Source organism: Podarcis tiliguerta (genome assembly GCF_965153285.1).
Source record: "Podarcis tiliguerta genome assembly, chromosome: 7".
NCBI lineage: Eukaryota > Metazoa > Chordata > Lepidosauria > Squamata > Lacertidae > Podarcis > Podarcis tiliguerta.
Window position 1 is genome coordinate 55,468,861 of NC_139540.1, and position 26,792 is coordinate 55,495,652.

General features: G+C 38.3%; 1 protein-coding gene across 13 annotated transcripts in view; it reads left to right on the forward strand.

Annotated features, from left to right (window-relative positions):
• ATP9B (ATPase phospholipid transporting 9B (putative)) overlaps positions 1–23,229 on the forward strand; it is a 113,178-nt gene extending 89,949 nt beyond the window's left edge. For 7 of the 13 annotated variants that reach the window (XM_083449141.1, XM_083449147.1, XM_083449149.1 and 4 more), the window contains 16 exons: positions 1,724–1,972; positions 8,267–8,428; positions 8,668–8,760; positions 11,322–11,405; positions 12,556–12,726; positions 13,651–13,749; positions 14,825–14,914; positions 16,313–16,457; positions 16,766–16,830; positions 17,091–17,246; positions 17,366–17,430; positions 18,008–18,116; positions 18,918–18,975; positions 19,326–19,529; positions 20,044–20,076; positions 20,709–23,229. In XM_083449141.1, coding sequence (XP_083305267.1) covers positions 1,724–1,972; positions 8,267–8,428; positions 8,668–8,760; positions 11,322–11,405; positions 12,556–12,726; positions 13,651–13,749; positions 14,825–14,914; positions 16,313–16,457; positions 16,766–16,830; positions 17,091–17,246; positions 17,366–17,430; positions 18,008–18,116; positions 18,918–18,975; positions 19,326–19,529; positions 20,044–20,076; positions 20,709–20,845 — 1,920 coding nt within the window. In that variant the 3' untranslated portion in view covers positions 20,846–23,229. The remainder of the gene's footprint in view (positions 1–1,723; positions 1,973–8,266; positions 8,429–8,667; positions 8,761–11,321; positions 11,406–12,555; positions 12,727–13,650; positions 13,750–14,824; positions 14,915–16,312; positions 16,458–16,765; positions 16,831–17,090; positions 17,247–17,365; positions 17,431–18,007; positions 18,117–18,917; positions 18,976–19,325; positions 19,530–20,043; positions 20,077–20,708) is intronic. The other 6 variants (XM_083449146.1, XM_083449145.1, XM_083449152.1 and 3 more) reach the window with 1 other exon arrangement.
• Positions 23,230–26,792: the final 3,563 nt, after the last annotated feature.

The window sequence follows — 26,792 nt, forward strand, 5'->3', positions numbered from 1 at the left end:
CTACACTGTAATTTGATGGGCAGAATATTCACGGTTCAGTGGATCAGTACATGGAGTCAAAAAGAAATGCTTGCTTGCCAAACGGGGTTTCAGTGGTGTTACCCTATAGAGAACAAAAAGTTGGTTTGATAATACAAGTGAGGTGAGAGGAATTGTTTGGTAATACTAGCTTAAAATATCTCTTTCCAAGAAGTATTAACATTAGCATACATTATCTTGCCTTTTTACAGACACATTTGTGACTACCACAAGAGAAAATTCCTCCTGTACTTCAGCTCATTACTGTGGCATTGAAAAATAGTAAAATCTAGCAGTCAGTAAAATCTGTGTTCTCCATGTATATAACAGTGATCATCTGTGTTCTCAAGGTGCAATCCATCTTGGAACTCTTCCTGTGTTAACTTTCCTGATGCATACTCTTAAAGTGCATATTGAAAACAGCCTGAAGCCACAAGGTTTTATAACGTGTGGATAGCCAATTCCTGAAATACAGTGTGTCCTGCCCACCTTTGACAGCTCGGAAGGTGCAAATAAACATCTTCTGGCTTTCCCAGTACCCCTCTTGGCAACCCATCAGGAAAAGTAACATGAAAGCAGTACATCCCTGCATAATGGAAGAATCGTGTAATTTTCTATTCTCCATTCCACACCTTAATAAGAAAGCATGTAACTTGAAGCTCTGTTCAATTCACAATATCCCTCAATATTTTGAGGAGCAATATTTTGCAAGTCACTTTGAAGAATTTGTCTGAAATATATTCATTTCCTACTGGAATTATAAGGCCTAGGGAAGCTTAATAAAGAGGACACCATAACAAACAGGTTTTAAAACTCAGTAAGGTACCAAGTGAAGACAATACGCAGACACATAACTCAGTTAGGGGACCTCTGACCCATATACCTTATTAGGGCCTTCACAAGTCTCCAATAGGCCCATGAGATCATTTCCCACAAACCATGCCTGTTCTACACCTGATGTCATATGCAACATCAGGTGTGGGGCAGGTAAGGACATGGTGCCAAAGGAACAATCCAGAGTTTAAAGTGAGCTCCAATTGTTTGTTTGCAAGTGGGTCTCACTGAAAGCTCTGATCGGTGCTGACAGAGAGCAACACTGGGATTGGTAGCACTAGGGAGTCTACTACCAGGAAGTCCCTAGTGTAGCCAAAGAGGCACAGGGTTTGCATGGGCCAACAGATCAGATGGCTGACACTTTCAAAGTGCTGGGCTTTGCCTGCTATGGTTTGATTTCAAACGGGCAAAGGAAAATGGGTCACTTGATAACATGGTGACATTAGGCTATGGACAGCCCCATCCGCTTGTCAAAAGTGGCTTATAAGTGGGTAGGAAAGATAAGGATCCAGCCTATCAGCTGAATCCAGTTCTCCATCCCTGCCATAACCTGTGTGTTCACAGGTGAAAGTGGGCAGAGCAATGGATGTGAGTTTTGCCTTTGTAGAGTAGACTACTTATGACAGAAGCCATAAGTTTACACACACACACACACACACACACACAGAGAGAGAGAGAGAGAGAGAGAGAGAGAGAGAGAGATAAATATAGATATATGGCCACTATCCTCATTCCACAAAGAGGCCTGGAAGGCCAAGCCTGAAGTTTCTCACCCCTGCTGCAATATATATATATATATATATATATATATATATATATATATATGAGCTATATTTTTATTTGATCTGGTTATTCTGTGTATATTTTAAAGGTGCACTCCCAGGCAAGTGGAAATGGTACAAGCTCAACACCTTCCAGAAAGATGCAGTCTTCTGCACCAAAAGTTCGCAAAACTGTCAGCAGTCGAATACATGAAGCAGTAAAAGCTATTGCGTTGTGTCACAATGTTACACCTGTATATGAATCCCGAGCAGGAGTGACTGGAGAAACAGAATATGCTGAGGTAGATCAGGACTTCAGTGATGAAAACAGAACTTACCAAGCTTCTAGCCCTGATGAGGTAAGGCTTCCATCATAATTTTTACTAAGTTGTGATATTTATATTTGTCACTTTCTACAGAAAATGTACAGGGTGAGCTCCCGTTGTTCAACCCCAGCTCCTGCCCACCTAGCAGTTCAAAACCATGTCAAGTGCAAGTAGATAAATAGGTACCAGCGGGAAGGTGAACAGTGTTTCCATGCGCTGCTCTGGTTTCACCGGAAGCGGCTTAGTCATGCTGGCCACATGACCCAGAAGCTGTCTGCGGACAAACGCCGGCTCCCTTGGCCTATAAAGCAAGATGAGTGCGGAACCCCAGAGTCGTCCGCGACTGGACCTAACACTCAGGGGTACCTTTGCCTTTACCTTTACAGGAAATGTAGTAAATAACAACTGGGTTCTCCTTGCTATACTGTATTTGCAATGCTTAGAATAGAGCATAACAGCATTTACAACTGCAGAAGCATTGATATCATTCCAACAATTAATGGCAGACAAAGTGCAGATACGTAGTTTGATATGTTTAGAATACAAGAGCCTCTGAAATACTGTGATTTTAAAGGAAAATTCATCTGCCAAATCAATGTTAGAAGGTATGGCAGTCTTTACAATATATCTTCATTTGGTTAAATCCATCTGAGGAAGGTCATGTTTGGATCCAGCCCATAGTTGGAAACAAACTCATTTATTTAGTGAGGGTGAGGGGCTAGCTTCTTTATGCAAGGACCCTGGTGAGAGGCCATTTAGGGCATAGGGACCTGCTTGTGTGCCCTGATGTAACAAGAAGGGAATAGTGACAACAACGCTGAAGACTGAATGAAAGGTAGTCACTGGATTGAGTGAGACAGTGCCAGGTTAGTCATTTACCATTATATTTTGGCTGGTTCACCACCTATCCAGCATTTATTTGCTGTTTTGTATTGTTTTGGTAGCCGTCATAATTATTGTATTTTTATTGTACATTTCTTCGTATTACTGTTCTGTTTACCACTTTGGGGACCAAAAATCAGCATATACATAAACCACAATATAATTGACATATAATGATTTTTCTGAATGAGCATGGGTCTATGTAACTACAGTTAAATGAGCTGGGAACTCTGGTTATAAAATTCAGTAATGATGTTTAAATAATTAGTTCTGAATTCACAAAGAAAAACCGTTTGATTTTCCTTTTTTTTAAATGGCATGTTAGCTACATATATATTGAATTGTTTATCGTCTTCTGAATTTATTAAATTTGAATTTAGGGGCAGGGGTAACGGGTAGAAAATGCTCTGTAATGGGTACCTGAAAATGAGTGTTCTCTACTTTGGGTGCCTCCAGGTCTGAGGCCTTCTCATTGGCAGTACCAGCCCCATTGAACTTTCTGCCTAGGAGAGCATGGTAATGTCTAATATAATTAAAATAACAGCAGCACTTCAGTGATAAAAGAGTAATCCACTAAAATACTAGCTACCAGACCATCTCAGACTTCATGAGGCCAGCAAATGCTATGGTCTGGTAGCTAGTATTTTAGTGGATTACTCTTTTATCACTGAAGTGCTGCTGTTATTTTAATTGTCTCATTATATTATATTATATTATAAATTATAATTATATTATATTATATTATATTATATATTATAATTATAATGTTTTCTTGGTTTTAAATTTGAAAGCCATTTTGTAGATACCTTTTGTAGGATACCTGGTATTGATGTCAAGCTTACTAGTTGGTAGTTGCCATTTTAGCAAGAGACAGTTCACATGCCTTGATATGCATGATCACAACATATATCCATTATCAGCCATTTCCAATATCACATGAGCGGACTCCCCTTTCTTCTTCATTCCGCAGCCACCCCTGTGCCCCCATCTGCTCCAGAGGGTGCCCCAACCCTGTAAAACAGATTTTGTGGATATGAGAGAAAGGAGAAGAAGGGAGTCCTGTTGAGAAAGCTGAAGTCCATTTGCAAGAGGGCTGGTGCTGTTGGAGGCCACCCTTTAATTCTGGTGTAGTAGAAATTAGACAAAATGAGGGGAATAATCTTATGGTGGTATCTGGCTAGGTAAAATTCAGAATAGACCCATTGGAATTAATGGACTTAAGTTATACATGACCAGCTTTACATCTGTTCATTTTAGTGTATCTGTTCTGAATACAATCTAGTCAGGTACCATCCTCAGTGAATATCAGCTTTACTTTGTGATCATTACAATTACTTTATGTCTCTTGAAATTCTTGCAAAATTTGTTTTTTGAAGATTTTTTTTAAAAGTGTTAGTCGTAAGCAAAAATAAAGTTGTGAAAATGTTCAGATAACCTAAAAATCTTTGTATCACAAAAAGAAAGCTAGAAGTGAAAAGACCAGAAGGTCTTTATCATAATTTTTTAAAGAGCTCTATTGATGCTATCCTTGCAAATCACTGGAGCCTAAGGAAAATAATGTAAATGGTTCATTATTTAGCTTATTGAACTTTCTTGCAGTTAGGTTGACAGATGATGCAATGTTTCCCAATCACACAACTACCATTTTAAAAGCATTTTTATTGAATATACTGCTGTGAATATTGCACCCTGGAGCTTTATTTAGGGAAATGGTTCAATTGATGTTTTGTTTTTAACCTCATTTGTTGACCTATCAAAACATATTTGGTTAATAAGCAACAGTATCATTTGACAGACTGGTTTTCTGCATTCAATGTTTTTAAACAATGCAGTGTTTTCTGATAATTTATAGCTGATCGCATTTCCATATGTGACAGCATATACTAGTATTCTTTGCAGCATGCACCATATAGTCTTTAAGACAGCAGAAAATGTTTGCAGCCGACAATCAAGAAAAGATATGTAAATAGTTCAAGCATATATCATTCTTTTGCTAAAACATTAAAACTTCACAGAATATATTGAAAGCATTCCACAATAAATGAATGAATAGTATGCACAATATTCATGGGCATTGAAATGTCTGATAACAATTTTTGAAGGAATTAAGACCAATGGGAAGCTTCATTATAATGCATGTAGCTACTGTAGTTTCAGATAAGTAACTTATTCTGTATTCATAGCATGAGCTCTACTTATGCCAAGCTCATTGTTTCTTATGATAAGTGATCAATATTTCATTTTCTCTGAAAGAATGGAAAGTTTCATTTGTCTACTCCTTGTGCCCTCTACAGCATACCAAGGAAAGGGAACATATTGAGAATTCCACTGATGAAACCTAACTGCTGATGCTCTGTTATCATACATGTATGCCCAGTTAAATCATAGAAAGCTGGTGATAAACTAATGAAATGAACAGTCATAAAAGGATATGAACTTAGTAAATAGAGCAATAAGTTCAAAGGTCACAAGCCCAAATAATTCAGAGACTTACTATGAACAGGAGCCTTTGAAGACCTTTGCCCCTCTTTGGTCAGTGAAGATGGATTAGTCACAATTTTAATGATGGCTAATTCTAATGAACTAGCTACTTATTTGCTACACTTTTTCTGCACATATACCAAAACATCCAACATTTGAAATATTAAACATTATTTTAATATTTTGTGAAGACATGGTGAGGGAAGAGCACTGGAAGTAAAGTAGAATAAAAAGTAATACAAAGTTTAATAAAAATGTTCACAAAAATGATAAGATATTCATATGCAAATTAGAGTGGAAAAGCTTCATTTTACATTTTGAGGTGATTGTGAAATATTTTTCCCAGAAGGAATTTTACAGCGGCCACATTTCATATGAAATATTATTTCTTAAAATTGCTGAATTGCACAATTGTTAAAATTGCTGTTGTTACATTTCTAAATTAGAGGTGGGGCAGACTCAAGGCTTGTGGCATCTACGTGTGTGTGTGTGTGTGTGTGTGTGTGTATAATTTCAGAAATAGCAGATCTGTGCACAAGCTCAGCATAAGAATTAGTTTCTAATACAGAACTGAACTCACTTTTCAAATCCACTCCGTTTCTCCTCCAAACTTTTTTTTTTAAAACAGCAACCTTATTTGGGGACAGGAAAGCTATTTGTTTTATATATTTGAAAGATTTATATTCTGCCATTATTGTACATAATCTCAGGGCTGGTCACCTTGAAATAACAACAATATAAAAGCATAGTATATAAAATCCATCAGTAAAACCATCTCAAAACCTGCATTGCTTAATCTGCTTCCTACGAGAATGCTAGGTGCCTTAATAGCTCAGCCCTCATCTCCACCAAAAAGCTGGAAGAAGAGATGGGGTTTCAGTCAGTGTAGATAACTGAACAGTGTTGGTACCAGTTGTGCCACAGGGAGGAGCAGAGCATCCCACAGCTGGGGGGGGGGGCACCACCAAACTAGAGCACCTTGGGCTTCACTCAGTTGTGGAATGACATGAAGGGCCTCAGCTGCCAACTCTCTTTTGAGTCAGGAAAAAAGGGCAAGACACCCTTAAGAGGTGGTCTTTTTCCTTTCTTATGCAAGTTGTCTTCCTGTTCCATTTCCATTTGGAGCAAGGCCAAATGATTTGCGGTAGCACAGGAGACACTGTATTCCAGGTTGTCACGGCTCTCATCCTAATTGCACTCATGGACCCTTCCATGAGCCTGACTTCATTTTATCAAAAGAAACTTCTTCCTATAAATGAAGCAGAAGATTAGGATCCAAGCCTTTGAGTACTGTTGATAGGCTAACATATTTGACTGAACTACCAGAAACTGATATTTTGGGATTCTCTAATAAATGCAAAAGCCTGGTGATTCTTCTCTATTGGCTCCTTGACCTTATCTGTTAGCACAGGTATAACTATCTAAAATGTAGCTGTGCTATAAACTGCCAACTCAACTTGCATGTGAAGCCAAGCATAAACTAAATAATAAACAGATGTGAGTCACCAAATATAGAACACTCAAGTCCTCGTTGCAAAGGGACACAAATGAGATGATAGGGTATTAACGGAAAGATGCAATTTACAGGTCAGAATGTAATAGTAACCTTTCACTGTGAAAATTGAAAATTAACCTTTGGAGTATTGGATCATTTGCAGCTAATATAGTGAGCTTGTTAGACAAACTTAAAACAGCTTTTGTTGTGCATCTGAAAATGACATTTTAAAGTGTATTTATTTTGGACAGTTTATTATATTCTCATATAATAAATCATTTCACCATATTTTAATTTACTGATGCTTACAATAATACGCATGCAGCAGCAAATCGTTTAGACTGCCCCCCCCAACTATACTCAAATAAACTTTGCTCATTAATTACTAGGCACTGAGTTCTTTCTTCATTTCTTACTAGTAGCATCTATTTCCTGCATGTCTAATGAAGGCAGGTCAGTTTAGCTAGCTCTTCTTTGGGTTCTTTATGGAACAGGGCAGCTCAAATTTTCATACCAAGTGGGCCACAAGAGAACGTCAACATGGAATACTGTCCTTTCAGGCAGGGAAGAGCCTAAAATTTGATACTCCCCAGCCCTCACATTGCCTTCCCAAAGCTGGGTAAGCAAGTCAGTGGGCTTTGAGGAGGAGGCCCACTGTCCTAGAGAAGGCCCACTGGGTCCTAGAGTCTTCCTACCTCCGTCCTGAAGGTAACTAAGCTTTGGGAAGGAGGTGGGTGCACTATAGGAACCTGGCAGAGCCCTCACACCTCCTTACCAAAACCCAGAGCCTCATTAACCCAGTTTTGGGAAGGCAGCGTGAGGACGGCAGGTCAAATGTTGTCAAGGGCCACCCAAAAAGGCCTTGAGGGCTGCATGTGGCCTTTGGGTTGCGTGTTGGACCAGCCTGTTATAGAGCAACACTCAGTGTTTCAGATTCCTTCAATTTCCAGCATAAAAAGGTATACACACCACTGGTACCAAACTATGGGAAACAGTTATGAGCTTTTCATTGTTTGTTATGGATTTATGAATACCTGTACAGTCATACCTTGGATCCTGAACGTCCTGGAACTCGGACGTTTTGACTTCTGAACAAAGAGCCGGAAGGGATTGTTCCGGTTTGCAAACGTTCTTTTGGAATCTGAACGTCCAATGGGGCTTCCATGGCTTTTGGCTGGCTGCAGGAGCTTCCTGCAGCAAATGAGAATCCGTAATTTGGTTTTTGAACATTTTGGAAGTAAAACAGACTTCTGGAATGGATTCCGTTTGACTTCCAAGGTACAACTGGATACTGTAATCCTTAAGGGATTTTGTTGGCTTGGTATTTCATACCTTGGCTTATATATGGTACAAAAAATATTTTGTTTTTTAAGTTTTTAGATTTCTACAATTAATCATAGACAGTTGTTTGTGTGCAGTTTTATTTGCACTGGATACAATTGACGATCAAAACTTATTTCTCTTTATAGGTTGCTCTGGTACAATGGACAGAAAGTGTTGGTCTTACTTTGGTGAGCAGGGATTTAACTTCAATGCAGCTGAAAACCCCCAGTGGACAGATTCTGACATACTATATTCTGCAAATTTTCCCTTTTACATCTGAAAGCAAACGAATGGGAATCATAGTGAGAGTAAGTTTTGTCAGTATTTTCTTCATCTGTTTTGCAGGTCATATATTTATGAAAGTTTATTGTTTTGAAAATGTATATAAGTTTTCAAATATAAAAGTTGGCTAACTATCTGAATAATATTGATTTGTCCTCCTCAAATATTTTATGTCTTTGGTAATAACTTACCAAAGGCTGTGGGTATTTGCCTGTGGTAGGAGTAGACTATGCTGTTTTCTAATATATAGTATCTTCCCTTGCAGGATGAATCTACAGGTGAAATTACATTTTACATGAAAGGTGCAGATGTTGCAATGTCCTCCATTGTTCAGTATAATGACTGGCTAGAAGAGGAGGTAAGAAATGTTAAAAACAGTTGTTTCAGTTTGAAGAGAAAAAGTAACTGTTTTACTTTGTCATATGGGAATGTAGAACTGTGAAATTAAAGAACAGAAGCAAAATAGTAATGGCTTCCAGTCCAATAACATCTGTCTGCTTCAAAGATAGAAATAATGAACCAAAGAAATAATGGATTGGGAAATGCAATTAAGTGTATCACTAATAGGTTTTAAAGAGTTGCAGTGGTTTAGAAATTTTGTATAATGCAAAAAGAAGAAGAAAGTTAACTCTCAAATTAAACAACAGATGGATGTCTTTTTTAAGTATTCAGAATTCATTCCAGAACAAATAAACATATAAAATGAGGTTGAAAGAGCTTCTTTAGATGCACCCAACTTTTTTCTTTTATTTTCTTTTTAATTACCATACATTTTTACTGTAACATTAAGCTATAAATAAATTTATTTTCACAAACTAAATACGTTGCACTGTGTTGCTGTACTAGACACCAGCAATTGTCTTAATTTGACCTTACATATAGACAATATGGTAATGTGATGATCACACAATGCATGTTCATAATGGTATTGGCAATATAAATCAATACCTGCTTCAGGCAGTTTGATTTAATCAGGGGCATGAATAAATTAAACTCCCTGAAGAGCTAATAAAGTGTCATAAAAATTACTTTTGGCGATAATGATGCACAATTAATTGTAAAATACTTGCTTAATTTATTTAGCATTATGAGGTCAAATCAATAATCATTTTGCACTAGACAGAGAGCATCAAGCATTTTGAAGAATCATTAATGTTGCTGTTTTGTATTATTTTTAATTCTTGTGTTTTAATTTAACAAAATAAACTTACTGCCAATTATGTTTATGCTATGGTAATAGTAATTCTCCTATGACACACAGATACATTAGCCTGTAAAACTAACTTAAAAATCATTTTAAATATGTGTAACTTGGGTGGGCAGAAATGAAACTTGTTGAAATAAAGCAATGGCTTAAAAATCATGTAGAGACCCACATAAATGTTTGGTTGAATATTCACAATTAAGCTTCCTTATTTTCAACTATATTTGCTATTTTTATATAGAACTTCCAGGACACTTACTTGTCTGTACTATCAATTTTACTATCAATTTATGTATTTAATATAGTACTATCCCACCTTTAATGGCAAGTCATCACATTTTTTTCAATAAAAATGTTTAAAACAAACCTATTAAACATGTTAAATCTTTTAAAACATCAATGTAAAACATCTATGAGGGGACAGCAGTAAAATCAATACAAGGCTTTGATAAATTTAAACGAAATATTTGGGTACAGCTTTAAAGGACTAAGACAGGAGGGCAAATAATTGCTGGGAGAGGGAATTCCACCTTTGAAAAGACCCTCACCCTGGTACATGCCAACCTGATAGACCTTAGAGTTGGGCCCTAGAAAGGGGCCTCTTAGGGCCCTGCAGATTTACATGGGGGAAAGCAATCTTTCAAATAATCTGTTACCAAATGGTTTGGGGATTTAAAGGCTAACCCCAGAGTCGGTCACGACTGGACCTAATGGTCGGGGTCCCTTTACCTTTACCTTTACTAGCACTTCAAATTGAAACCACCAATGAATGGGTAGCAAATGCAGATGATGAAAAATCAGTATATTATATGATCAAACCACCTAGGCCCAACAGTCATTCTTATGACTGAATTTTGCAGTTGATGAAGCTTCTAGGTTGCCTTTAAAGGAAGCACTCACTATATAGAGTGGCCTAGACCGAATGTAACCAGTGTATGTTTTGCTGAAGCCTGGTCAGTTTTCTCCAGATAGGATTACAGTTAGCTAGTTGAAAGGTATGCCTAATCACAGAGATAACCTGCAGCTTGTAGATGCTTAGATGCCCAGATGCTTAGAAAACTGAAGTAATTTCAATCTGTTTTAGTATTTTAACTTTTATATGTTTTAAAGATAACACTGAGTCTAGAACTTTGTTCAGGCATCTGTCTGAACATGTAAAAGGTTAAACTGGCGATGGGAGCAGGGTGTACAAGCAAGCCCTTCCCCCAGGCACTTCAACTGTAGAGTAATCCTGTTAAAAACTGGTTGCAAACCACATCGGTGGTCTTCTCAACCAATATACTTCTATATTATTTGGATTAAGTTTATTTGCTTGCCATCCCAGAACTGCCTCCAGCCACTTCTTTCAGGTTTCCACTGCCTCTCTTGAATAGTAGATGTAAGTGAGCATTAGAAATGTGAGAGGCTGGAAGCTTGAAGCACCACAAAGGCCAATAGCTCTGGGGTGGAAAAGCCCATCCTCCAGAACCACCTTCTGAACCCACCCTTTCAGAAAGGACTGGAGCTGGCGTAACTCTCCCTTGAATAGTTGGGAGAAACTTGCAAAATGATGTTGCACCATTTCCAGCCTTAGAGGGTTTTTCACATTGATTGTTCATTTGTTGATATCAAAGCCTATTAATTTGAGTTTGGTGAATGGGCCCCTATCACTTGCAAAGACATTTCTGATTCATAATTCATGACTATGCTTTATTGTTTATTATGTGCAATTTTAGTGTGGTAACATGGCAAGAGAAGGACTACGCACTCTGGTTGTTGCCAAAAAATCATTAACCGAAGAACAGTATCAGGATTTTGAGGTAAAAAATCCTCATACTATACTGATGTTTTTGTATTACTCTGGGTTTAACAACACACTTAATCCAAAATACTTCAATGTTTCAAAATAATTTAGAATGGCTAATATAGACTAATGATGAGTGAGATCTACTCTAGCTTGTTTCATCATAGGCTCAGTCTTTGTGGGCTTTTAGGAGAAAACTCTGAGAAAGCTTGGACTTTTCTCAAGAAAGCTTGAAAAGACACTGAGCCCCATGAAGCTACCTCCCAGCCATCCATCGTCACAGCTCTTGCCCTCTTCTCAAACTTTCCTCTGAGTGGAGGAGAAAATCTGGCAGCAAGGAAGGCTGTCGACAGTCAAAGCCTCATCTTTTAAGTTTTCAGGCTTGTTGTCTCCTAAGCATTGAGCTATGAGATGTTGTTCCTCTAAGACAGTGTTTTTCAGCCAGTGTGCTGTGGCACCCTAGGCTGCCTTGAATGATGGTCTGGGGTGCTGCGAGAACACTGGCCTCTGTCCCTCTTTCCTTCCCTGCCTCCTCTAATGCCTTCTCGCGTCTCTGCCTCCCAAAGGCTTGCACAACTGTTGCAGCGTCCCAGGCTACAAGCTTCCTAGGCGAATAGTGCCTCTGGGGCTGGTCAGGGGGGGCTTCCCAGGCCCATGTGGGGCATTGTGAGGAGGCACCTCTCTTTGGCGCAAGGGGCAGCTCAGAGACCAGGAGTGGCAGCTGCGGCTCCCCAGAGAACTCCCAAGGGAGGGTGTTTGAAAAAGGGTGAGTGACTGCCAGCTCTGCAGGCCAGGGGGTGACATAACTGGGCTCCTGAGCTCCACAGGGTTGCCACAAAAAGAATGTAGTTGGTCAAGGGAGCCATGGACTCAAAAAAGGTTGAAAATCTCTGATTTAAGATATTAATTGAGCATAAGAATATCAGTGGTTGCTAAACGTGATGCCTATGTTCTGCCTCCACTGTCTTGAAGCAGTATGCTTCTGTATATCAGTTGTTGTGAATCACAAGTGGGAGGAATGCTGTTGTGGTGAGGTTGGCCCATGTGAGAACAGAGTGCTGGACTAACCCAGCAGGAGTACTCTTACATCCTTACGGTAGTGTCCCAGTTGGCAACAAGTAAAAACCTTTTATGTATATAAAGTTGGATTTTTGTCTTGTAAATAGAATCGATACAACCAAGCAAAATTAAGTATACATGACAGAACCCTCAAGGTGGCCGCCGTTGTGGAGAGTTTAGAAAGAGAAATGGAATTACTGTGTCTCACTGGAGTTGAAGATCAGCTACAGGCTGATGTCAGGCCAACTCTGGAGATGCTTCGAAACGCTGGAATAAAGGTACTAGCTTTTGTTTTGTCAGATAGTTAGCTTGTTTTTTTAAATTTGTTGTCTTTGCATGGTAGATTTATTTCCACGAATAGCAAATGATTCAGTCTTCTACTATGTGAGAAGGAGCGTTTAGATACTGGATAAGCTCCTGCAGATTAGGCCGCAGAACTAAAGAGAGAGAAAGGAGAAGCCCACCTCAGTTCTCTTATACCCATGTTGTCACTTCTCATGGAAGACTTATTTAACTATTACAGCAATAGATAACTATTCAACGAAGAATGTACACAAAAGTACACATAAATATATTCTGTACCCGCGACTGTCATAAAATGTTCCTCTGTGAAATATTCCATGAATGCAGCCACAGACACATCTGTTTGGATAACAATACTGACTTACTTCACATGACCTTCGTCCTATCAACCTAAACTACCCCTTCTTCCTACACAGAGCCTCATCCAGTAGCAGATGGGGTGAGGGCAGGAGTAGTGCTGGTCACCCAATCTCTTGGCTGGTGAATCACTGCTGCTTCCTGGGAAGGTGAGTGGGAGATAGAAGATGGCGGGGAGTTCAGCACTGTGTGAACATGCTGGCAGGAGTGTTGTATTAACTCTGCCAGTGCATTTGCACAGCCCCAACCTCCCCACAAACTTGTACCTCCCACTCTTAGTATAAAGCAGCAACTCTGCTGCTAAGAGGTCAGGTGAGCACTTCTGCCCCATCGCACCATCCACTACTGGCCTCAACAGCTGGACCCTGCACCATATCCTTAGCAGAGGGGACCTATACATTTTTGTTTAATGATATATAATAAGAATTTGCTTTGATAGACAGCAATTGAACACAATTCTCATGACAGAGATACAGTTGCATTTTTTGGGAACGCAATAGACAAGTAATAGTCAACTAAACTGACTCTCAATTAATTCATAGATATGGATGTTAACAGGAGATAAATTGGAGACAGCTACTTGTATTGCAAAAAGCTCTCACCTAGTATCCAGAGCACAAGATATTCATATTTTCAGACCTGTAAGTATTGCTAACAGTACTTTGTTTCTTGTCACCCATAGCAATCTCTGCTACTGTTGTGGTGTTTGCTAAATACATGATATGTGTTCATTCATTTTGTTATGTCATTCATTTTATGAGACAGAGAGATAGTATGGTAAAAGAATGAATTCCAGTGGGAATGCTATACACCCTTAGCTGCCCCGGTTTTATTTGGTTTCATGACATCTGTTGAATTATGCACATATACTCATGTTCTCATGCACCTACATGCCCACATCCAGTGCTCCTGCACAGGCCATGTCAATGGGAACCATACAGAAAAAAATCTTCTGTTTCAATTTGACTCCATGTCAGGATAGCTAAAGTGCAGTAAAGCTAGTTTAGTGTCTTTTTGACTACACTGAGAACATATTGACATCTTCTTCTGATAGTCAAGGCCAGAGATGGAGGGTCTCCAGTCTGTGAGCTGATCTTGGTCTGCTGGCTTGTCCAGTTTGGCTCACACGGTCATTTCCCCCAGACTATGTCCATATTCCTGGAGTACCCCTTGCAAGTTTCCCCACCCTCACTTTAGTGCATGAGGAGAATTTTGGAATTATAATTGCATGAAAATGTCCACTTTGGAAATGATCAGTATTTGCTATCCCTTCTGCTCCTCATTTGTTATATCTTATCCCTTTGGAAATCCTGGGGTAGAATACAGTTTCTCATTCCAATAGTTTTTATCTTCTTTGAGGTATTGCCCTGGTCCGATATAGCACTAAACCATGATTTAGCATTATGACAATGTGCCACAACTTGTGCAATCTCTGCTCCTCTCCCCACTCCCCAGCTTTCCATCATTCCAAAGGGGAGTTTTAGAAAATTTCACCTACTCAGCTTCCCTTCAGCATTGCAGATATTGCTGCATCTTGATTATTTACAGTGGGAAGCAAGAGATTTATAGAGATTTAAGGGTGGAAAAAACCAGAGTAATTCCACCATAGTATAAAGCAGATGATAGATAGATGATAGATGATAGATAGATAGATAGATAGATAGATAGATATTACTGTCACACATTAAACTGTTGAATGCTTCCTTTTTAATTAAGGTTACAAGTCGTGGAGAAGCTCATTTGGAGCTAAATGCATTCAGAAGGAAACATGACTGTGCATTGGTAATATCTGGGGACTCTCTGGAGGTAAGGCCCTGGCTTTTGTCAGTGACTGTACTGTTAAGGTAATTTAAAAATTGATTAATTCTAAGTACTTTTACCACCAGACTGCCAAAAGAGGACCCGAATAGCACCTTTGGTCTGCAGTTTGTTTTACATCAAAAACACTTAATACTGTAAGATTAAACCAAGTTGAGGAACAGTTACCCAGAATATCTGTTCTCTGATACCAGCCTTGGACTCATTGAAATAAATGGATCTACTTTGAGTATAACTTTGTTATCACCCTCCTTCTGCAAAAATACTTGTTTGTCATTTCACAATATCAAAGATGATAATAACTTTCTGTGAGTTAAATTCTCCAGTTTAAATTCCAAGGGGGAAAAAGAGCCTTTCCAAGAATTGCAGTTCCCTACCCTGGCCATTCAGCAATATAAGTGTGTGCTTGGAAGCTACCAGTTACAATTTACAGAGACACTGGCACAAGAATCACTAAGGAGATTTTTACTGGAAAGGTTTAAGAATCGGCATTCTCATTTTTGTGTGTGGGGGGGGTAGTTTTTAAACTTATTTTTTCAGTTTCTAAAAACACTTACACAATCTCCATATATCCCACCCCCTATAAACATTCATTTCATACACAATGTAGCTTATATAGTCAAACATGAAGCAGATATGTAACAATAATTACACTCTGTTAAGTGTCTTGAACACTATACGGGTTGTCCATGAATGAGTTGTGGGTATTCTTGATTGCATCTTTTCAGGAACAAATTATTTCCACCCTCAGCTAGTCCACTAGCAAATCTGTGTGCTCCTCCTTTTGAGTTCTGCAGAAGAGTCAATACGTGGGCAAGTCTCTTGTTCCTGCAATAGTGTCTGTTCCTCTTGGGAAGGATGAACTTGCCCCACGATGAGTTGTGAGGAGGTCAGGAATATCTGTCATGGACATGATCATCAGAAGCTGCCTTGTGCAAACAGTTGGTCTATTTGCCCAGTCTTGTTGACAGTGACTGGTAGCAGCACTTCAAGTTTTCATGCAGAAGCCCTTTCCACCTCTATCTAGAGATAACATGAATTGAACCTTTGCATTCAAAGCATGTACTGTATTAACAAAATAGATCCTATTTTGTGTTGTATCAAAATAAAGCTTACAAGATAAATAGTATGTTCTTACACCTTCATTCACACACAACAGTGATTTCCATTGATGAAGAAACAAGCTGCCTTTTAGACTTTACAAAAACAGACATTTATCTACCATTTCTTTCTTGCTTGCCCATAGCCCATGGTACATGTACTTCTGGTGCATGGGAATAGCACTGAAAAGTGATCCAACTTTCAGCTAACTCTCATGTTGTTTAAGCTAAAAATACTGCTGGAGTTCTGTTAAGTGGTAAACCCCCAATATGTTGCTTTTTGTAGGTCTGCTTGAAATACTATGAGCATGAATTTGTGGAATTAGCTTGTCAGTGTCCAGCTGTAGTATGCTGCCGATGTTCACCCACCCAAAAGGCCCACATAGTAAAATTGTTGCAACACCACACAGGGAAACGTACTTGTGCAATAGGTAAGCATCCACTCTGGTTTTATTCCCGTTGACAAACTAATGATATGTCTGTCCTCTCAAGTACAAGGACTAAGAAACTGTCCTGGATAATTTAATAGGCAAATGTTATATTTTCATTTATTTGTTTTCGTAAAAACCAAGGGAAAGGAGAATGTTAGCCGCTTTGAGACTCCTTCGGGTAGTGATAAAGCAGGATATCAAATCCAAACTCTCTAAATTAATTCCAAGTGAAATTAAATTCAACAAGCAAATTTTAAAGATTGTGGAACTGGTCTAAAATGTGACAGGTGATTGTACTTTTTTTTCAGGTGATGGAGGAAATGATGTCAATATGATCCAGGCAGCAGACTGTGGAATTGGAATTGAAGGAAAGGTATATTTATTACAGAGTTTATTAAATGTATACTTTATAATGTGTTGGAATCCACTGGTTAAAATTGTAAATACATTTGGTATATGCATATCTTACTCATAGTAGTAAAAATTCATGCTGTGTATAAATCCCCATCACTTGAATTTTCAGATTTGGAGGTGCTCATTATTAAACCTGTTAATAGATGGTACTTTTTACAAGGTGATGTTTACAGTGTTGATCGTTTTTTTCTAAATGTGTGATTCTTATTTTCAATTTAGGAGGGGAAACAAGCTTCTTTGGCTGCTGATTTTTCAATTACACAATTTAAACACATTGGCCGGCTGCTGATGGTACATGGTCGAAATAGTTACAAAAGATCAGCAGCACTTGGTCAATTTGTCATGCACAGAGGCCTTATTATTTCAACTATGCAGGTATTTAATTCTTTTTGCTTTCATTGTGAACTGTTTACCAACATTGTTCTAGCCATTTAAATTATTTCCCCAGATTATCTGTAGGAATCCCAATATAATATACTGTGTTCTTCCTCTAGGCTGTGTTTTCGTCAGTCTTCTATTTTGCATCTGTTCCTTTATACCAAGGTTTCCTCATGGTAGGGTAAGTAAGAGATTAAGTTCTACAAAAACTTTATTTCAGAGGTGTTTTGGTTTTTTGTTTACAGCGATCATCATTATGATAATGGCTATTAGTTATAATGAACAGTAACATTCATTATGTTACCACTTTTATGGCATGTAATATGTTACCATTATAGGTAGCCACTATAATCTTTTTCTTGTGGCCTCAAAAACAGTACTAATTCTAGACCGAAACCAATGAATTGAAGCATGTGCCACTAATGGCTACTTCACACAAGTCAAATTTAGTACACAAAAGTGAGTTCTGTGTAGAAAAGTACACAAATCCCTTGTTTAGTTTATGTCATGCTCGCTAATCCACATGCAGCAGGCCTCAATTTTCAGTGAGTTCCTGTGACCCTCCCTCTTAAGTATAAATGAGATAAATGAGATACATAATCAGATTGTGTTATTTTGATTGGTGAAGATAAAAATGTCCAAAACCAGACTAACATATGCCATAGCTTGCATGGGCACCAAGATATTATTAAGGAAGTGAAAGCAAGTTTATGTAAAGGATACATTTTTAAATATTTTTCAAATGATTTCTCCCTGAGGTATGCAACCATATACACGATGTTCCCAGTTTTCTCTTTAGTGCTGGATCAGGATGTGAAACCGGAAACGGCACTCCTTTATCCAGAACTTTATAAAGACCTTACTAAGGTAAGAGTTTTCAAAACGGGTCCATGTGGGCGACATTCTTTCTTTCCTTTTTTTTTCTCTCCCCCCCCCCCCCCGTTGGCCCTATGTTTACTTATTTCATAAAATTTGTACACCATTTGATTGTAAAAAAATAAATAAATAAAAGCAGTTTACAAAAAGAGTTGTACTTCCAGAGCAATATATTATAGTGATAAGTTGACATTATTTACATCTTGCCTTGAACACTGGGCAGTTTCTTCATATAAGACAGCATCAGCACCCTCGAGCAGCTGCTGGGACCCAAGTAGTAGGTGTTTTGGTCCACCCACTCTATTGACTGCAGCTGGTTCTGGGAATCATCATTCAGGGGCATTGTGGGTACTTTAGATGGTTGGTGGATTCCCAGACCCGGCCACGTGGGAGAATTCTCCACCTGTGTGCAGTGCGAAGTCATGGCCCATGGGTACCATTTGGCATATTATAGTTGCATGTGTTGATTTTAATGGAGAAAGTGAAATTGTGTGTTATTTCAGTAAGGAAAAACAAACGTCCCTTTCAAAACAGCTGAGGTTGTTTTTCCGAAAAGTGATTATGCACAGCACTATGTATTCAATAGGGAAATTGAATCTTTTTTGCAAAAGTTCAAAGAAATCTTTTAAGTTTAGATACCAAATGTAATTGCTGAAATGTAGCCCATATATTCTGTTTTTAAAATCAGGTCGTTGTAGTCCCAAAATATATAATTAAAAATACATAGTTTTTTGCTAATTGAATATATTTTGCCTTGTCCAAGTTGCTTACAAACTTCATTGTTTCTTTTAGGGAAGATCTTTGTCATTTAAGACTTTCCTCATCTGGGTTTTAATCAGTATTTACCAAGGTAAGAGATCTGTCTTGGTTTTTTTCTTGAGTAAATTTTTTTTGGGGTCTTCTAACAGTTCCATTTCAGCTTTCACAATTAAATTTCCAAAACTTAACGTTTCATCCACAGGGCTTTTAAAAATTGCTTTATGTTTATCTTGAAATATGATATTCAAGTAGTGTCAGAACTATTAATTGCAGTTCAACATTGATTTTTTTCACCCAAGCCTGTTTGAGCCCCTTTCCCATATTCTCCATGCAGTCCCTGAATGCCTAGAATGAGGAGTGGAAGTGCGGTAACTAACCGTGCATGAAGAAGATGAGCTCTACAGTGAATCCATTATTAAAGTTCTTGTATATCTTTCTCAGGTGGCATTCTGATGTATGGAGCTCTTTTGCTTTTCGAATCTGAATTTGTCCATGTTGTTGCCATTTCTTTCACTGCACTAATCCTGACCGAGCTTTTGATGGTTGCACTTACCATACGAACATGGCATTGGTTAATGGTGGTGGCTGAAATCTTCAGCCTTTGCTGTTATGTGGCCTCGCTTGCATTTCTAAATGAATATTTTGGTGAGTAGCTATCACTTACATAATGGGTAGTATCTATTGTTCTGTTTTAAGATGTGCTATGTTTACACAGCTGTGAGCAGTATGACAGTAGTTTTTGTCTGAATTCAATTCAGCTGTATTAATTTGATCCAGATATGTGGACTGTCGCCATACCAGGCAACCTACATTATATATAAAAATCTGACCTTTATCACAAGGGATCCTTGTTTTAGGATTCCTCTTCGCCACAGCATTCAAATTAAAAACGCTGTTGGAGGTATGGAGTTACTGACCTCTGTCTTCTGTTTGTCTAACATAGCTCTTAAAAATAACATTCACTTTTAGAATAGACTCCAGAATGTATTTTTAAATCTGAAATGGTACGGTCTGTAGGAGAGCAGCCTTCAGATACTACTAACTACTTTCAAACCTTTCAGCTCTCTCTTAACACATTCCTTTTTTAAATATTGCATCTTCTCTTATTTCCTTGTTTTTCTATAAATCTGTCCTTTCTTCTTCTACCTTATCGGAGCAGGTATAGGCAGAGTGTCTTTTGGAGCTTTCTTAGGTAGGTATAATTGCTATTTTCTTAAAGGTAAAGTGCCCCACAGAGCACTAGGACAAATTTGCCAAAACAGTAACAAGCATCCCTTTTTTTGCTAGCATTGAAAAAACGGTTTTCTTTTCATATTCCATTGCATGGTAATTACTTGCAATCTTAATGGATTTGTATTGAAAAAGACTGATCAGGTTCTTAATTGTTTAATTGAATATGTATTTAAATTTACATGTGCAAATATCAGTGAAAGTGTGTCAACAATCCTGAAATCCATAAAATTCAACTTTTAAAGTTCAAAATTTGCTTTTAATTTTGTTTAAATCATGCTGGATTTTTAAAAGGTGACATATTTGAACACCTTGCCTTTGTTCTTTGACATTTGTGCAAGAGCCTGGCATTTTCAAATCTGTCATAGTGGTGTTATTCAGTCCATTTTCAGGAGAGACTGATTTAATAAAGCAATTTTAAAAGAAACATATGACAGTGTACAGCTGTGGCCTAATATTAATCAGCTCCCACCACCTCATGGTCTTATAAAATAGCCTGTGACAAGAGTTCAGTGATATTTATTGATCTTGCACATTGGACATTCCCCCAATTTCCTGCTTTTATAACTTATTTTCCCTTTTTTATGTCTATAGATCTTGCCTTTATCACAACTGTGACCTTCCTGTGGAAAGTGTCAGCCATCACTGTAGTAAGCTGTCTTCCACTTTATATTCTGAAGTACTTAAAACGTAAATTTTCTCCTCCAAGTTATTCCAAACTTACCTCGTAAAAGTGACTGCACACCTGTGTTTTTTCCACCAATGTGACTATACCTAGAAATTGCTTCAAGCATTCACACTCGTACTTCAGTCTGTAATAGAGAGAAGAAAAATAATAACCAGAAAAATGGAGCAAACAGCACAAAAAAGATGGGGAACCTCTTCGAGGTGTTACAGTCAGCTTATTAGCAGAACTGTTCAGAACATATTTCCTTTTGTACACAGCTTTTTTAAACTTCTGAGTTAACAGTGCTACTGAATTATTTAACTGCTACTGTAAAGGATTTATTCCTACTGCACTATTTTTCTGCACATGAAACTGAAAACATTTTTTCCTGTAAGCTCATAATTTACTGATAGACACATTCTTTCATTGGAATATTCATTCATTCCCACGTAAAAAAAAGTGTAACAAGCCTAGAAACTGTAAATGCGATTGTCTGTATTTGCTGCTCTATGTAACCGATATATGCACTATATGAATTATGTACAGCTGTCTGCGTAGCACAGTATTTGTTTGGGATCTGTGGTCCTTTTTCCTCCCCTGTACTCTCCATTGCTAGCTGCATTAAGAAATCCGTGTCATAGATAGCAGCCTTTCAATTGCAGATGGAGGCCACATTGCACAAAACGTGATGGAAATAAATTCCTGTACATATTTACATTATACCTACCGATCTGTACAGATTGACCTAGACTTTACTGTTCAGTAAATGTTTTATAAACTCCTAGCTGCTTTGTATTTGTAAAGCTATACTCCAGAAGCGTAAGCGCATTACTGAACATTTCATATATAGAAATTAACCTTGGATGAAAGAAAATCCACCAACAATGGGTTCCGTGCAGCTTTCGTCATTTTAGTGGGGATTTTGCTCAAGCCCTATGGAAAATGGTTATGTAGCACCCATGCTTAATGGATCATTCCCAAACAGTCTGTTCTGGGTGCAGGAGTTTCTGTGTCTATGCACAACTCCTCTTCCTGGAATGTTTCCCCCATTAATTTCAGTAGATGGAACTGATCCACATACATGGTTCCTCTTTGTACAATGTGGATTGACTTTCTGTTTGAAATAATGAGTGTCTCTCCACAAACTTCATTTGAACATAGACTGTACATGGAACTCTTGAGTCAGGCAAGTACATGCACATTGTAATTGTTTTCTTAAGGTTACTCAGGTAAAAAGGATAAAATGGACAACATAATAATAGTAGAAAATCCATCATCTTCCAAAACTTAATCTTTGTATTTCTGAGTTAGTTACAACAAAGAAAAGAAAATAACACACTCTAATCTGATGTAATCTTGATGGATAGTTGTCTGAATCTTACGTACTGTATTATTATGCAGGATATTTTTTCTCCACAGTGCTGTTTCGTTTTTCAAGAAATAGATGTACCAGGTTATTTAGCTTAGTCAAGTACCAGCTGAAAGAATAAATATAATTTACCCATGCTTCTTTACTGAAAATAATAGCTTATTTGTATGTTTTAAGCAATTAAGCAAATAATTGTATTTTGTATCGCATTGTTCTGTTAGACTATCTCACAACTCCTTTTATAGTTACTTAGAACCATCATCTTATGCCCTTCTTATTTTATAATGATGCTAATCTTGGACACCTCCACAGACAGACTGTTGCCAAGCTAGTTGAGCTACTATCCAACTCCATTTGTTTTGAAGATGTTTTAATAGCAACTGATCCTTGCTTCTTTTTTAATAAAAAAGCATTTTTTTTCATTATAAAAGCAATAAAACCTCATTTCTACCAAATATTATTATTGCAAGTTTGTAAAAATAAACATGTTTGGTAGTGTTTCTGTTATGCTTTGCTCATTAATTTTCTTTCTGTGAACTTATGGAACAATCAGTTAATCACAGTGCCCACTAGATGTCATCAGGTTGTTGTGGGGGGTGGGGGGGCGTTATGTGCTGGCACACTGCTCTGCTCATGATATGTGAAATCTGCTAAGCTTTTATATGTGCTGTGTTTTAATTATTGTAACTGAAAACAAAGCTAAAATACGTCCAGTTCTTTTGGAATACTTATAAATAAACAATTACAAATGACCATCAGCTTATGAACAGAGTAGTCAGCAATATTATATCCAATGTCCATTTTCCATTGTAATTATTTATCCATATGTTCCAAGCAGGCAAAAACCTCACCGTGTTTAAATTCAGTACATGAACAAAAGGTGCTTGGTCATCTTTTGATATTAAATAACTTTTATTGTGGGCTAAATTAATAAGAAAGAAAAACAGACCTGGTTTAACAAATGCAAGTAGTTTTACCTGAGCATATCTGTGTACAAGAACGCAAATATACATAAGTGTATTGTGTATCTCATGTATATAAATATGTACATATGTATATTAAAAATTAACTGACTATTACATGGTTAGTGTGAGAGCACTGTGTGAAAAGAACACAATTAACCAATATTTGTCACTTGCATCTTATTATACCTAATGCAAACAGGAAAGAAAAGCATTACCATTTCACTTTTGCGATACTTCTTCTGTGAGATTTGTAGGTGGAAGTGCAGTGCAGGAGTACCTGTTACATAACTTTTCCTTTTCCAGCACCTACTCCTATGTGAGGGCACTGAGAGTTAAAGTGTGGGGGCTCATTCTTCCTTTGTAACAGGAGAACATTCTGTACATGGAGTGCAAATATCTAAAACTTGTTTGCCCCAAAAGCAAACAATCAGCCCATGCTACAGGAAGATTGGGGAGAAGATGGAGCAATTTGACACCTTTCCCTTTTCTTGATGCTTGTGTCAAGGAGGAGCTATGGTTTTTTCTTGCAGGTTAACTCTAGGCATATTTCAACTTGTAAGCGCCTGAGTTGCATGCACACATGTCATTTGATACATGAAATTGCATGACATGTGCAAATGTAATCCAGGATGCTGAGGCCATTATTATGACATGTAAAATCCTTGAATGCAGCAAGGTATGGTCATCAGAAACATGACTTTCCTGTTGAAATAGCACTAATTTATCACCACCCAATTGATGGATTGATTCATGTTTATTCATCACACAATTATGTCTAGAGAGCCCGTGGACAAATTCAGAACCACTATTTGCCATGAAAAGGTGATCTTCAGACTTCATTAGCCATTCAAACCAAATACGTCTGTATCAAATGTGTGGAGAGTTATATCTTAGTTCTTTAAGTGTGTGAAACTAAAGACAAAGAAGAATTCAGGTCGCTCCTCATTTCCTTTTAGTCATATTAGCCAAAACCAACTATTACAGAGGTGGAAGGAACTTACCTACATATAAGAGTCTGTCATAAGGAAGTGAATGAAATACATGGATCCATTTCAAGGTTAAGTGGCCCAACTTTCACAGAAAACACAGTTTTCACATTGTAGCTAGGGTTGTAGGCTTCAGTGAGGGACAGGGTTTCTGTGACTTTACACATTGCTTAGACTGGAGATCCTCAGTAGTGACAACACACCTGCGATATATATCTTCTATCACAATTAATGACACAGGGAAAACCTGGTCCCTACTAAATCAGGCAGTCCAGAGATATACTGAAAATAACAGGGAGCAATTGTGCTGAATATTTCAAAAGGCAAAGTCTGATCAGGTCTGAACAGTACTGGAACTAGTCATGTGCCACTTCATTTTTGAGACAGCATTGAACCAGTTAACCAAGTGTGTGTTTCAAGGCTCTGACTCTTTCATTGGGAATGGTCTGTGTATCCTGTAATTCCACCGGAGCACAGAATGTAAAAATTCAGCTTCCTGAATATTTCCATTTCAGCAGAGAAAGAGTTTTACTGTGTGATGGAATGGCTTAATTTAGGGGGACTAGCTACTGTCCTGCTTACTACCAGAATTCCTATTATTGTTTCTGAGAGGCATTATGCTCCCCACCCATTTCCTAAAATTGTCGTTACTTGTGCTGAGGCTGGAAATTGTCTCGTGATTCTACCTGCAAGGCGCCTCTTTTCCTTTTCTCAAATGCCATAGTTGATGTTTCTCCTTACAGATGCTGGTGTAAGAATAGCGAGAGAATCAGGCCCCAGCTCCCTGCAACGCTCTTTGTTTTAACAGCACATTTGTACATTTAGGCTGGTATTATTATTATTATAACTCAGTTGAAATGAAAATAATAAAAAAGCCCTTCAATATGCTAGCCCCCCTGCAGGGAAGAAAATCAGCAGTAGGGAACAGAGACAACACAGTCCCAGCATTATATGTAAACAAACAGGAGGTACAATATCTTTTAACGCTGTTGAAAAGCATAGGAATTTCTCTAGTAAACAAAACACAGTCAGAGCTATATGATTCCCAAGCAGTATTAACAACCCAACAGATGCCCTCAGCAGGGTTCACAGCTGTTATTGTGTGAGTAGGTCTTTGCTCAGCCAATTGCCAGTGAAAATCTTCCCTTTCAGATACGGAACTACAGTCAAAGGCCTATTTGCCACTCCATCAGCTGAAAGCCATAGATTTGATGAGTGCATTCTGCAGCAGAGTCAGCACAGTCAGATGCCTGGAACAGAACACATTCATGAACCGTTTTGCAGTCACATGTCTCTCCCTTCTGCTGTTACTTTTATTCCAAATTAGGGTTCAGACTAATATTCAGCAGCCTTCGTTTGCTTATCTAGGCACACAAGCAGCAGGTTCTGGGTTTATAATTTAAGGATCTTTCAAGATCTTTCAGGTGGTGGGGGGAGGGGACTCACAGTTTCCAAAGGTTTCAGGTGGTTCTTCATTTAACTTATTACCTAGGCGACCCTTCGTTCAAACAGCCCATATCAGGCATACATTCATCTCATTCACATATGCTAAACTATATGCTATTAAACCATGACTTAGCAGTACATGTGAACTCTAGATGTTCTTGACTACAATTCCCATCAACCAACACAGCTGTATTGGGAGACATATAGGAGCTGATGAATCTTAGAAGACAGCTGGTAGAGTTTGGAGTTGCAGGGAAATCTGATTGTTAAGGAAATGTGTAAAAAATAAGAGATTTCCAGTATCTATGAGCTGGAATGGAACTCAGATCAGGGTGCCAAGACCCTCTTAGAAAGAAAGCGAACTAAAGCCCTTGTCAAGAAGATCCCATAATTGAGAGGCACAGGAGAAACGTGAGTATCCAAAGCAAAGAACAGTTTGGGCAGGTGTAAAAACGGCACTCCTGTTGTGGTAGTGTGCCGAGATTGCAGGATAAGGAGTGAGGGCACCTGAGGAGGAAAATGGACCCGTGGGGAACTTCAGCAATAATTAAAGGAGCAAAGATGGATGGAAAGAGAGAACAGAAGAGTGGAGACTGGTGGGGGAAATCCATCAGACTGGGAAAGACGGCTCTAAGATAAAATGAAAGGAAGGGTGGGAGAGAAAACAAGACAACAGACAGAATGAGCTAGTTAGAAAGTAAATTATTTTGGAGACAATTAGATGTCAGTACAGTTACCAACTGTACAGGCAATAAATTCATTGATTTTAAGTAATGCTGCCCAAGATCTAGGATGCACTGTACAGTATGTGATGGAAATTCAGAGGGGACAGTCAGGGACAGAGCACTGCTGGCAAGATGCCTTAGCAGGTTCAGGGTTTTTATTTTTTTGCAGTCAGCACCTCTTACTTAGGTTATAATTTCACAACCTCTGTTGAGCCCTTTTGGGTAGGGAAGCCTATACATCAAAATTAATGACTACAAATTACCCTTTGATTTGTTGTTTCCACTTAAACAGCTGGAGAGTGGGGACTTGATATCCAAATTTTGTAGGTGCCCATAGTTCCACCAGCGCACAAGTTGGGCCTCCATTGCTCCACATACTTTGTTTCAACTCTGGGCTCCTGCTATGCTCCCTGTTAGGAACTCATCATGAAAGCTGCCTCTCAGTTCTAAGAATATGTGGTTCTGCGGATGTAGCCAGTTCCATGATGGTAGCTAAAGTCCCTTTAGAACAGCATTTCCC